The sequence below is a fragment of the Neodiprion pinetum genome, chromosome 3 (genome assembly GCF_021155775.2).
Source record: "Neodiprion pinetum isolate iyNeoPine1 chromosome 3, iyNeoPine1.2, whole genome shotgun sequence".
Taxonomy (NCBI): domain Eukaryota; kingdom Metazoa; phylum Arthropoda; class Insecta; order Hymenoptera; family Diprionidae; genus Neodiprion; species Neodiprion pinetum.
This window is the reverse complement of record NC_060234.1, coordinates 30,946,103-30,958,155: the sequence shown is the minus strand read 5'-3', so window position 1 is coordinate 30,958,155 and position 12,053 is coordinate 30,946,103. Positions and strand designations below refer to the sequence as shown.

Sequence of the window (12,053 nt, the reverse complement as noted above, 5' to 3'; positions counted from 1 at the left end):
AATTCAGGCAAGAGCTGGTAGCGCGGTAAATTATTTATTGTTCCCGGCTAAGTAATGCAAAGTTATAATATTGGAAAGCTATTTGAATCGGTTATATTCCCTTGCTTATTTCCCTCAATTACGGTATGATATCAGGGTATCGGAAGCAACAATAACCACTGCTATTTTACAGGATCATTCAGTCGTTCCATGTATTTTCGCACATAAATTTTGCAGAATGCGCCGAATATTTTTGTCCGAAATATGCAGCCATGTTTGTTTGTAACCGCAGTCAAACCGTTCGACCCTCCCGGGTTTCTGATGTGTGGGGTCTACACGATTGAAATCACGGCTAGCCTCGAAGCAGCTCCCAAAGCCTTTGGGTTCGAAGCCTCTCGAATCGCGCATGCGCATCCAGTGCATGTGCTGACACCACGGTACACTGAGGGTCCTACACCGAACTGTTTTTATAATTAACATTATTGTAAACTGTTATTATTCATACTGAACCTTGTTTCATCGAAATTTGTCCAGCGTAACACTACCGTGTAACTTAAGTGTAACCAAACGCATCAAGATCTGTGAAGGTGAGCATTGGATTAGACCGATATTTCGTGTGTATCTCGCTAAGAACAGCACCACAATCTCAGAAGACCTTGCACCGAGCAATTTCGGCGTGGTTTCACATGCCATAGCCCTAGACATGCCGGCTTTGTAGGCTCAATTGAACATAGCGTTACACGCTCTATGGTATAACCTCACATTACTCGGTATTTGTTATCACTCAAAAAAATTTCTGTCAACTCCAAGTGAGCGATTTTTTCTTTTTTTTTTTTTTATGCTACCGTAGCCCTTGGAAATTTTCGCAAAATGTCCACGAATTTAATCGCCATGCCCCGCCACAGAGCGCCACTCTGAGGACGCTGCGTTTATGCATTGTCCGCCTCGAGAGATTTTTCAGTTTGTTTAATCCTGGCATCTGGGTTCGGCCAATCTATCCGGATAGCGTCATTTGGGAACAAAATTTTGCCGAAGTAGAATTAACATACTCTACTCGCCTCTAATAATGCGCCCCACACGTCTTTGTATTCACCATAATTCCAAATAATTTGAATTTTTTTCTTGCACCTTCTGTTTTAATTTCATGTTCTCACCTGGTTCATGACTAATTTTTAGTATTCATCTACAGACTATCCATCGTTATTTTGCTGTTTGATGCCCCTTGGCTTTTTTCTGAAGCTTGATATTCAATCAAGGTTGGAACGTTATCCCTAAAACACAGTGTTCCGTCGTGTAACTTCCCACAAGAAAAGATGCATTCACTTCCAAAGATAACGACTCCTATTTGCTTCTATTATATATAGATTATATTATACTCTGTAAATCAGTTGCCCGAACTCTGAAGTATGCATAGGTTGGAATTGAAGTAGTTTTAATGTAACTCGTACTGTTGTTGACAAATGCTTATTGTACAAGAATTTCAAACGTGACCAATGACTAATGACTGACAAATAGATTAGATGAAAGGAAAAACATATTTTGTATAAATATGCTGCCGTCTGAGATGTCTTTGAATATATTTTAACCCAGCCAAAAGTTTAGTATTTACATGCAGAACATTTCTACAGATAATCTATCCTTTTTTTTTGTACATTCTCATTAATTTTAATTATATTGCGCCTATGTTTCAGAAAATCTGCCTGCCTTAATATTTGTAAGACTTTTCAATCATCAACAACATCTCACTAGGTACTCAAGATAATCAGTTTGCTGAGAAATATCAACCTTGTTATATAATTAACTCATACTTGAAGACGGAAAACAGCGTCAAGGAGTAGGACAGGAAATGGTCATGGAGGCATCCCCCTCGCCCCAATCTGTCGGCCGCGAGTTCGTCCGACAATACTATACTTTGCTGAACAAGGCCCCGTCCCACCTGCATAGGTATTCTATAAGTTCATAAATGATTTATATAATTTGGTGTAGTAACAGATATGCCCTACGTTACCTGCACATCACAATGTGTTCATTTATTATTACTACCAGTACTCAGTCATTACATAATACTCTTTTGCAGAACTACTGTTCAGATTTGTTTATCATAAATCTATTACTGCTGCTGTAGTGCTTAGATGATAATTTCAATATTCTTCACCTTTGCTGTTCACTTATCACCATTTACTTCAGTGAAAGTAGTCTCCTTACAGCAGTATAGATTTTTCAACAGACATATCCAAAATTTAATGGACGTATTCATGTCACTCAAAGTTGTACCAATAATATTCGGAAATACGATTGTAAAATTTCTGTTGAGAAATTTGAGGTCAGATACAAAAAAACCAAACAGTATGTAATATTTGTAGTTTGGACTCAAATAATATCATTCTAAAACAAACTACAAGTTTTTTGGATTTATGATAAATTATGTGGTCTGTACTACGCAAAACCTACTCCCTGCTACGTCACCATATGATTATGAATTGTGACCTTTACCTAATTTCTCATTTAGGTTCTATAATAACCACTCGTCGTTTGTTCATGGAGGGCTGGACGCTCCTAACAGAGAAATAAATCCAGCTATTGGTCAGAAACAAATCCATCAAAAAATCCAACAATTGAATTTTCGCGATTGTCATGCGAAGATCAGTCAAGTTGACTCACAGGCTACACTTGGGAATGGTGTTGTTGTTCAGGTATATAATCGTTCTAACATTTACAACTTTGACCAATCATTATGTAACCACTAGATTATTGACAAGTTTTTATAACAATTCTCTAGCATGATATAATTTGGCTGTAACAATTGTTACAGGTGACAGGAGAGCTGTCTAATGCAGGACAGCCGATGCGTCGCTTCACACAAACGTTTGTTTTGGCTGCGCAAGCACCAAAAAAGTACTACGTTCATAATGACATCTTTCGTTACCAAGACCTTGGCTTCCCTGATGAGGAAGAAGGAGAAGTTGAAGGTGGTGATGGGGGTATAGGTGAAGGCGTTGGTGAACGGGAACCTGAAGAAGGTGTGCGTTCGGAACCAGAAGAGGATGAACAACCCAATCAAGGGCATCAGTTGCCACCGGCAACTGCACCTCCAGAGCCACAAGGTCCACCTTCCCTTATTCCAAGTCAACAACCACAGCTTCAACAGCAACAGCAACACGTATACTACGCCCCGCCACCTCAGCAACCCGTAAGCTGTGTTTTAACATTGATACGCAAAACAACATTGTTTTTAACTGGTACTCACACATGTCAAGGGTACTCGACTATACACAACGAAGATTAGCTTCACATATTTCAATGTATCATGATTTATTTTGTGTAGTATTACGATCCCGCAATAGACAGGCTGCATAGAATTTTGACATGGAACAGGGGAAAACTCGGGAAATTGGAGGTCTGGCTGTGGTGTGTTATCCTCAATAGTCAATTCTATTTATAGATTGTGATCTCCAGATGCAGCAAAATTTTATTTGCATTAATAAAAATGAGAATTATCTATTTTTCTTATCTCATAATAGAAATTGTGCTAATATTGAACAGATGTGTAATGTCACTGTAATTACAGTTAATACTTGATGTTGCTCCGGTAACCTCCAAATATTATCTGAATTTTATAGATATTGATATTTTACACAAATTATCCAAAAATGAAATAGAAGTAACAAGTGAACCATACTTTGAACATTGAATATTTATAGTTCCAAATATTGAATGCCCCTCACACATGTGCTGAACCAATTTAATATTTAATCAAATTAAAAAATTAAAACAATAATAATAATAGAATTTGAATAAACATTTGGAACATCAAAACAATAGAGCTCAAATTAATCAGGTAATTTTTTTTTTTTAGTATATCGAATATAACAATGAAAAAAATGTATTGGGTAATGCTTAGGTGCATCCGGTCATGCAACAAGTGGCAATTAATGGTTCTGTTCATGATGAATCACCTCTAATCAATCAGCAGCAGCATGCCCATACGTACATTTCTGAACCTGCAACTCAGGAACAATTTGTTCAGGAACCAGAGCCCGAAGTGGTTCCTGAACAACAGCCGCAGGTGAAAGAAGAACCTCAAATTCCAGTTGAGGAGTCTCAGGAGCCGTTAGATGCTGAACCGGAACAGCATTCGATTTCAGATTCTCAACCGGAAGTCCCAGTGCCAACCCCAGCCACCAACAATAGCGGACCTAAAACCTATGCAAATTTAGTCAAATCTTTTGCCACCGCAACTGGTTCGGCTAGCCCACAAGCGCCTAAGGCATCCATGTCACCAGTGAGTTATAGGTTCTTTGTACTAATAATAGAAAATTAGCAAAAAACTAAAATAGTGAACACTCAATTCCTGACGATTCAAATAATTTTTAATATCTTGTTATAGCCACCCATCACACATCAACGTCTTGATGATCGCATTTCGGTACCTGCTGTGAACGCTGGATCTATTCTCACCACCCCTTCGAACGTCAGTTCCAATCAACAGCAGGTTCATAGAGGTGTTGGAGGAAACCAACAACAACAATCACAACAGCAACCACAACAACAGCAACCACAACAGCAACCACAACAACAGCAGCAACAACAACCACAACAACAGCAACAACAACAACAACAACAACAACAACGGCCTCCACGAGGAGGACCTGTGCAACGAGGTATGGGCAGGGGACCATCCCGCCCCCCCTTCTCTGATGACAACGGCTGGGGTGATTATAGTTGCGAGTTACAGTTGAAGCGGGCGAGTCCAAAAACTTGTTGAGACCAGTTCACACAAAAAAAAATTAGCGTATAACGAATTCTTTGAACGGAAAATTATATCTGATTTGAAAATAGTTTTAACGGTAATTAACGGTTGTTGATGCTAAAATACTTTGTTCGACATCATTTTGCGGAAACCGTTTGAAATATTTTAGAATTTTATTCAATTCATTTTCGGTATTGGCTTATCATTTGAATATGGCGAATCCTGAAAGTTTTACAGTTTTTGAGAATCAGGTGATATTGTTGCTAGCGATCAATGAGTCCCATTTATCCTCAATAGTTTGAATTCGCTTTTTTCTACTCATAGCTAGCTTTACAGAGAATTTAATCATAAGGCAATTGGTTCAATGTTTGATTATTTGATAATATTTTACCACAGATGGTGAACGTCGTGGGGGGCGGCAAGTCCAGTACGGCGATTCTCATCAATTATTTTTGGGTAATCTTCCACTGGATGCTTCAGAAGACCAATTGCGTCAATTATTCGAGCAATACGGTCCAGTAGCTGATCTACGTGTTCACAGCAAACAAAACGAAAGAGGAAAAACCCCCCATGGCACATCCAATACTAGCAGAGTTCCCAACTACGGATTTATTACGTTTGAGGATCACCAGTCCGTCGTAAACGTTCTGCAAAGTTTGGTGAGAAGAATTTCTCTCTATTTCGTTTTTGATTGCTGTTTTACCTTAAGGAATTCGGATTGCAATTTAAATAGCGAGTAGAAGATAAATCTCCGTTAAACCCTCTTTTACTTACAGCCAATCCATTTCCCTGATGAAAATCGTACGAAGTTGAATGTGGAGGAAAAGAAAGTTAGGCCAAGGATGTCAATGGAAGGGGGAGGTGGGAGGCCGTCTACCGGAGATGGTTCAGTACGCCCAATGGGCGGCCAACAGCAACGTGGGCCAGGTATTTTATAAGTTTTTCTTTGAACACATTGCAGTCAGAATAGAAAATTTGCAAAAATCTTGATAGCATTACAATGAGAATATACCATAATTTGCTATTCAGGGGGTCCAGGTGGTGTGATAAGAGGTAGTGGACAGCCACGCGTCGGTCGTGGAAGCTTTTCACGCGGAGGAGATGGTGGCCGAGGGGGTGGCATGAGACAACCAGGCAATCACAACTATCAGAATCGTCGTTAAATGTTCTGAACGCTGTAAGTTGCATCCTGCCCAACTTCGGTGTTACACTCAACATAAGTATCCAGTGTGTTTTGTAGGTCGTGCGATAGCTAAAAATATTTATTGTGAAAGATATGTATGGAATCAGTGATAGATTTTCACTTTGGATCATAACGAGGCCCACGTATGAAAAAGTGTACCATTGGCTATGTTCAATATTATACACGTTTTAGTGCATTGTATATAAAGCGGTTTAATTATTCGAAGTTATTCTTAGAGAAGCTTATATAAATACATATGCATATGGTAACCATTCAGTTGTAGGATTTTGTATAAAATGGAAAATGGAGAAATATGTGCGAGTACTAATTCGAGTAGCTGGTACTGTTAGATTTGTCGAACGTTGTATGATTCATTGCTCCAAATCGATTATAGTATTCACAGTTGCTTTAACAAATTTTCATGTGGTCGTACAAGTTCCAAGACAACTTGACAAACAACGTAAGGGACTATGATGTGTATGTAGTGAGAGACAATAGCCGGACAAAGCTAATTGAAAAAATGTATACCCCATCTGCTTACGGAAAGGATCTATTAATTCGTTCTTCTACTCTAAATACCAATCTGTTCGGAGAATTTGTGTAGTTCTCAGGTTTCAGAAACTCGTATTCAAATGAAATGTAAGACAAAAATAATCAACCAAACGAGAGATACTAAGCAGTGGATAGTGGAAGAATACATATAGAATTTTGTCACTCAGTGTAGTTGATGGCATATAGTTATGTTGATGCTACTCTTCGCAAAGACATGCGCAAAAGTTCGGATTGTGGTAGAATGATATTTTGTTTATGTCATCTTGTACATAAAAGAGGTGCTGTTGTGTCATTTTTCGTAAGATATTGTTTCTTTTTTATTTACTTGGTCGCACTAATTACGAATACCGTGATACAACATCTTTAATAAAGTAGATTGACAGTTGCCAATTATATAACTTTGTTCCTAGTGCTGCTAAATTAGACTAATGATAGCTTTTATATCGCAAAATTTACGTGAAATATTTGTCGGGCAGAGACTCGTCTCAAGCAATTGAACTAAGTCCGTGGAATGATTTGATTAATAAGTTTTGAACATGGCAAAAATCAGATTGTTAATTTCGCGTCGCTACAACGCGAGCAATTATACTCCGAGAAAAAGTTTTGGACGAAACTTTAGGTGAAATTCAAAAGTAAAGAATGCAGCAAAATGATGAATGATTTGAAATATCCGGAAGAAGTTTTTTGTAAAAATTTCTTACATATATCATTATCGAAGATTTTTTTACTCATACTTCTCGTTATACTGGGCATCATTTCAATATCCTCTCAATTCAAGCAGAATTATGACAATACTACGCCATGTAATATGAAAATATCAATATTTATGCATTGTCAGAAAGAGGTCTGGTACTCTCTTAATGCAGTCAAATATATTGTGTAAAATTAATAACACTGTACTGAATTTATATTATTTGCTCAAAATCGCAATTATATTTTTTCTATTTCACAACGTTGGGTACGTTTGTATTTTATTAATATTTTCACAATACACATTGTATTGGACATGCAGGTTTGAATCAAGGGTTTCATTGCATACAAATTTCTGGATTAGTGATTTGCTGGCCGTCCACGTCGATCTCGTAAAAGGGTCTTTGATTGATTAGGTTCATAATCAAATTGGAATCAATGATTTGTATAATGGTTTATAGTGAACTAACCCTCGGTCCTACAATTGTTTGATATTAGCACTATTCGCCAATAATTATGTTGATATGGAAATGGAAGTAAATACGAAATATTCTCTTAAATAATCACCACCTGATCAAGCTTCATCTAAATTGTACAAATATTGGAAAAACTACGACAAAAGAAGCAAAATCGATTTCTAAACTAGATTATCATCTCGCCTCTTGGACGTCACGAGCGATATCTATAGAGTTTGTAAGAGATTATTATTTTTGAAATAAGTGCATAATTTCAACAATGTGTTGGCAAAAAAATACCTCGCCTATAGTTCGATATTCTTTATAAATTAACTTGATGCAAAGCCCTGAAAACGCCGTGTACAACTGCAGAGTGTGTCTTTTATAATTTGAGATTACTATTGGAGTACAGAAACATAAATGTTGTCTACACATAATGACGTAATTACAGTCTTGCTTGCAAGTTTTTTCTTCATTTCATAGCAGAGGTCGACGTTGAGAAATTCGCATACAGAGATCGAATATCTTCCGCGTGTACTCACCAATAGATATGTATGAATTATTTTACAAAAATCTTCGGAATCATATATTTTACTCTATGTTGATTTTTGTTACGCTCATTACAATGTAGATAGTTTAGAATCGGTGCTTTGTATGCGAAATTAGTGGAATAACGAATTCTGAACACTTTATGTATGATTCTAAAATACTGGAAAAATATCGTCTAATCGAAGTACTTTTTAGCTTAGTACATTCTAATTCTCTTTTCATGGAAATATTTATGATTACACTCTCTTCTAACAGTCATAACGCAAGTATTCCGTAAATCTTATTTCATTTGGTTTCAGTGTTGAATTCAGTATATAAATCTAAAAAAATAAGATATGGAAATTGAAATAAATTCCATAAACTGTCAACGTTTCACGTTTCTAAACAAGCAATTTTGCATAAATTTCTGGATTCTAGGAATCCTAATTACTTGACTAGCACTGTGTATTGACGAATATTGCAAGTGGTATATGATATCAAAATAGCAAATAATTTTTCTAATTAAATGTAACATTGAAGATCTGCATGTTGCAACTGATGTTACAATTCATGTCAATTATCGCCTTCTGTTGAGGGCAGATTCTGAAATAAGTGAAAAACTATCAGCTGCTAACGTGCAATTTTTCAATCGACAGTATTAACAAATTTCAATCCTTATTATTTCAAACTGATTTCATGCTAGAGACTGTTGCTCGCAAAGAAGGGATCCAGGCAGGGATGCGGATTGACAAACAACTCGTTAAACGGATACTATAAAGAAATGGTAAATGACGACAAGTTTCTGCAATTTTAAGGCTGAGAGTGAATTAAGAAAACAAAGTTCTCCATTGTTTCTTTAAATTAATCGTCCATACGGACTGATTTTACTATAAGATTACCAGAAATACCATTAGTATGCGTATAACTGTAATGAAAACGGCATGATACAGTGAATGATTAATTATAGAAATTGATATCAATAATAATTATCAAACATACAATCTAGTGAATATCGCACTAAATTGTGAATAGTAATTTCATTGTAGAATATTACTAATATTTTCAAAGTACATATTTGTACGTACTGAAAGTTTAAGTAAATCCTCAATAATTCATGGTACTGCGCAATAAGTACGCTTCTGTTACTTTATTATTTAGGTGTACACATAAAGACAGCGTCCTCAACAGTATAAGTGAGAAACATAGATGATGATCTATTGTATTTGCATCATAGGTCAACTGCACCAACACTCTGTCAAGATTATAATCATTGAATGTGAATACTACTCGAAAGCTAAAATTGAATAAACGTATTTCGTTTTTAATCAAAGATCGCGGCCTAACCGACATTGACGAGCCTTCGGCTATTGAGCATCATAATGCAAACAATAACGGTAGTTTTCTGTAGCAGAGGCTGAAAAAATGAGCATCGAATTATCTGTCTAAAACTGAACTCGTCTGTTTAATTAACAGAATTCTTCCAATTTGTTACCCTGAATTCGATCTTTACTGAGAATAAGGTTCACTTTTACATGTGCATTTACTTTTTCATGTATACAATATTTGAGTCGGTGAGATTCATTTGACACATTCATTTTCTGGAATTGTTTTATCTAAAAAACAAAATATGTAGTTGTCAGTCGATGAATTATTTTTGTTTTTTGGATATAGTTAATTTTTACTTCAGCCAAATAAATATTTATTTGATTTCATTAGTTTGTTTAGCTAAAGAGCAAAATTTAGTCGATTTGACACGCAAAGGTGATAATTAATTAATAGATGTTGACACAATATTTCGTAATTTAATCGACACAATCAATCTGTTGGATTAATAAAAAATTACTTAAAACTAAAAAATTAATAAAAAAAACAGTATTTGATTCAATTCACGTGCAATTGGATCAAGTAAATACATACAATTTAATTCACTTCTCAGTGTACATGTTGTGCTTCAATGGTGGACTGATAACCCAGTTTCGTGTAACCCGCCTGTCAATAACTATAATATACATGCTCGGAACTTGAAACATTTTCGTAATTCATTTTTTAGTATTTCTATCGTAAAAGAAATCTATAATAATTACATAGTACAGTTCAAATTCCGACAATTTCTATTTAGAACTGGTTACGCGAAACTGTTATACCTCGGCACAATAAGTACGTTTACAAATTTATTATTCTTATTATTATTATTATGATATTTTTATTTTTCTTATATATATATTTTTTTTTTTTTTGTGTCATCAAAGTATATAGTAAAATTGATATTAACTGTAGTAGTTACTCGATAATTGTAAACCGATTTGTACATTACGCTAAACAAGCTTACGTGAAAATTATTCGCGTTATTATAACGGATACGTGAAATGTTTTTTATATAGGGGATGAAAGAAACTAGATTATTTTGCTGTATAGAAAAAGTGATACGAGGGTGTAATTTGTATTTTCATTCACGGACAATCGGGGTGTCGACATTTTAATCAATCGTTAAACACCGTAGTGCGGGTGAGCTTGTTTACCACAAATAACAAACCAGGTGTTTCGTTAAAGAAAGTGTCTGGATTTGCTACCCTGGTGAGCGGTCTTATCAATGATCTTAAATTGAACCACTGTTACATAAAAGCACCTGTGCGTATCACCTATTTGCAAATTTTTAGTATGAATGTTTTTTTTTCACAATAGGTAATTATTAAAAATAAAAATAAACAAAAACAAATTAACAAATATGATAGTTATAAATATTAATAGAGGATGGTGTAATTAAGTTGTGAATTTTTTGAAGCATACCTTTTTATTTTTGGCATCTTTGGGTCAGTTTGTGTGTACAACCGTGGAAATGTTACTGCGATAACAAAAGAAAACTTGAGATGATGAAAAAAAAAGACGTGTTTAAACAAACATGACACGTATTATAACTTTTTGCATTTAGTATAATATACCTTGCTACCAACTAATAATACTTCATTTGTATATTGTTACTTAAGTAAGGAAAATTGATGAATAAGGCAGACGAATTGGAACACAATCGCTGAATTTTATGGTGATATATTGGAAAATTGTTCAAAAAATTGAATACATGCCGCCAACGACTGTTTGATGTCTACCTTAATAATCTACCCTACATACTACGTATGCGTATAGGTATGTAAATAATTTTTTTTATTCCTGAATACAATATGTACGCGAAATCACTGCCGTGATGACAATATTCAGATTTATGGTACTCTTTCTGACGTTTTCTTAGTCTGGGCCTTACGAAAATTATTCTACATGATTATCATTTCTGAGTCTGCATAGAATTGTACAATAATAGTTGTGTGGTAATCGTTTTCCATGGGCACAATATCCACTTGTAACTAGTGAATAATAATAGGTGAAAAATTGAGAAATCCTGCGCAGTTTTTTTCCGTATAGGATGTTAATATTAAACAGTATCACATAGGTATTGAAAAAATGATTATAAATTTTTTAGTGTTGCAAAGCCTCCTAGACTCACTGTGATATCATCTAATTACATGATGGAATAAATATTAATTGAATGAACATGTCATCTAAATCCTAATTCATCGTGTGACTATGTCTATGCTTGGAATCACAATATAAAATGTAAACAATATTTTCAGATTTCAGTTTGAACCTAAACAAGTGATTGCGATTCATTTCATAATATACATGAGAAAAAAACTTTCAAATTTCATAATAAGGTTTAACTTGTACAAACCATCTTTACTTCTGTAGTTTTTTTTTTCTTTCAATCAAACAAACTGATCATAAGCACTTGAATTGTAGTCAAGTATAATCAATTTTTACTATCCTTTATACAGTAAGAGATAACGTTCTCGCAAGTGTTATTATTATTCTTGAAAGATGTGATCTTAATTCGTGTGCAAATGTATCCCCAATGTTACAGATGTAA

General features: G+C 35.1%; 1 protein-coding gene across 6 annotated transcripts; it reads left to right on the top strand.

Moving 5' to 3' along the window:
- The first annotated feature begins 392 nt into the window (after positions 1-392).
- rin (ras GTPase-activating protein-binding protein 2) lies at positions 393-11,526 on the top strand. Of its 6 annotated transcripts, none has more exons than XR_006882272.2 (10): positions 393-566; positions 1,671-1,923; positions 2,489-2,672; positions 2,792-3,169; positions 3,881-4,261; positions 4,367-4,691; positions 5,126-5,388; positions 5,506-5,656; positions 5,759-5,965; positions 8,841-11,526. XR_006882272.2 is itself a non-coding variant. In XM_046618009.2 (10 exons), exons 2-9 carry the CDS (start codon positions 1,826-1,828, stop codon positions 5,890-5,892), a joined length of 1,914 nt encoding a protein of 637 aa, XP_046473965.1. In that variant the 5' UTR covers positions 393-566; positions 1,671-1,825; the 3' UTR covers positions 5,893-5,906; positions 8,841-11,526. The 6 variants fall into 6 exon arrangements, 5 of the variants coding, with proteins under 5 accessions (XP_046473965.1, XP_046473968.1, XP_046473966.1 ...); XM_046618009.2 differs by having other exon boundaries at positions 5,759-5,906; XM_046618012.2 differs by lacking the exon at positions 8,841-11,526 and having other exon boundaries at positions 1,794-1,923; positions 5,759-8,834.
- Positions 11,527-12,053: the final 527 nt, after the last annotated feature.

Excerpts from the sequence above, each read along its gene's own strand:
- rin (XM_046618009.2), top strand. The coding sequence starts at position 1,826 with ATGGTCATGGAGGCATCCCCCTCGCCCCAATCTGTCGGCCGCGAGTTC. Across the intron at positions 4,262-4,366 it reads CTAAGGCATCCATGTCACCA|CCACCCATCACACATCAACG; the intron begins GTGAGTTATAGG and ends ATCTTGTTATAG. Across the intron at positions 5,657-5,758 it reads CCAACAGCAACGTGGGCCAG|GGGGTCCAGGTGGTGTGATA; the intron begins GTATTTTATAAG and ends TTTGCTATTCAG.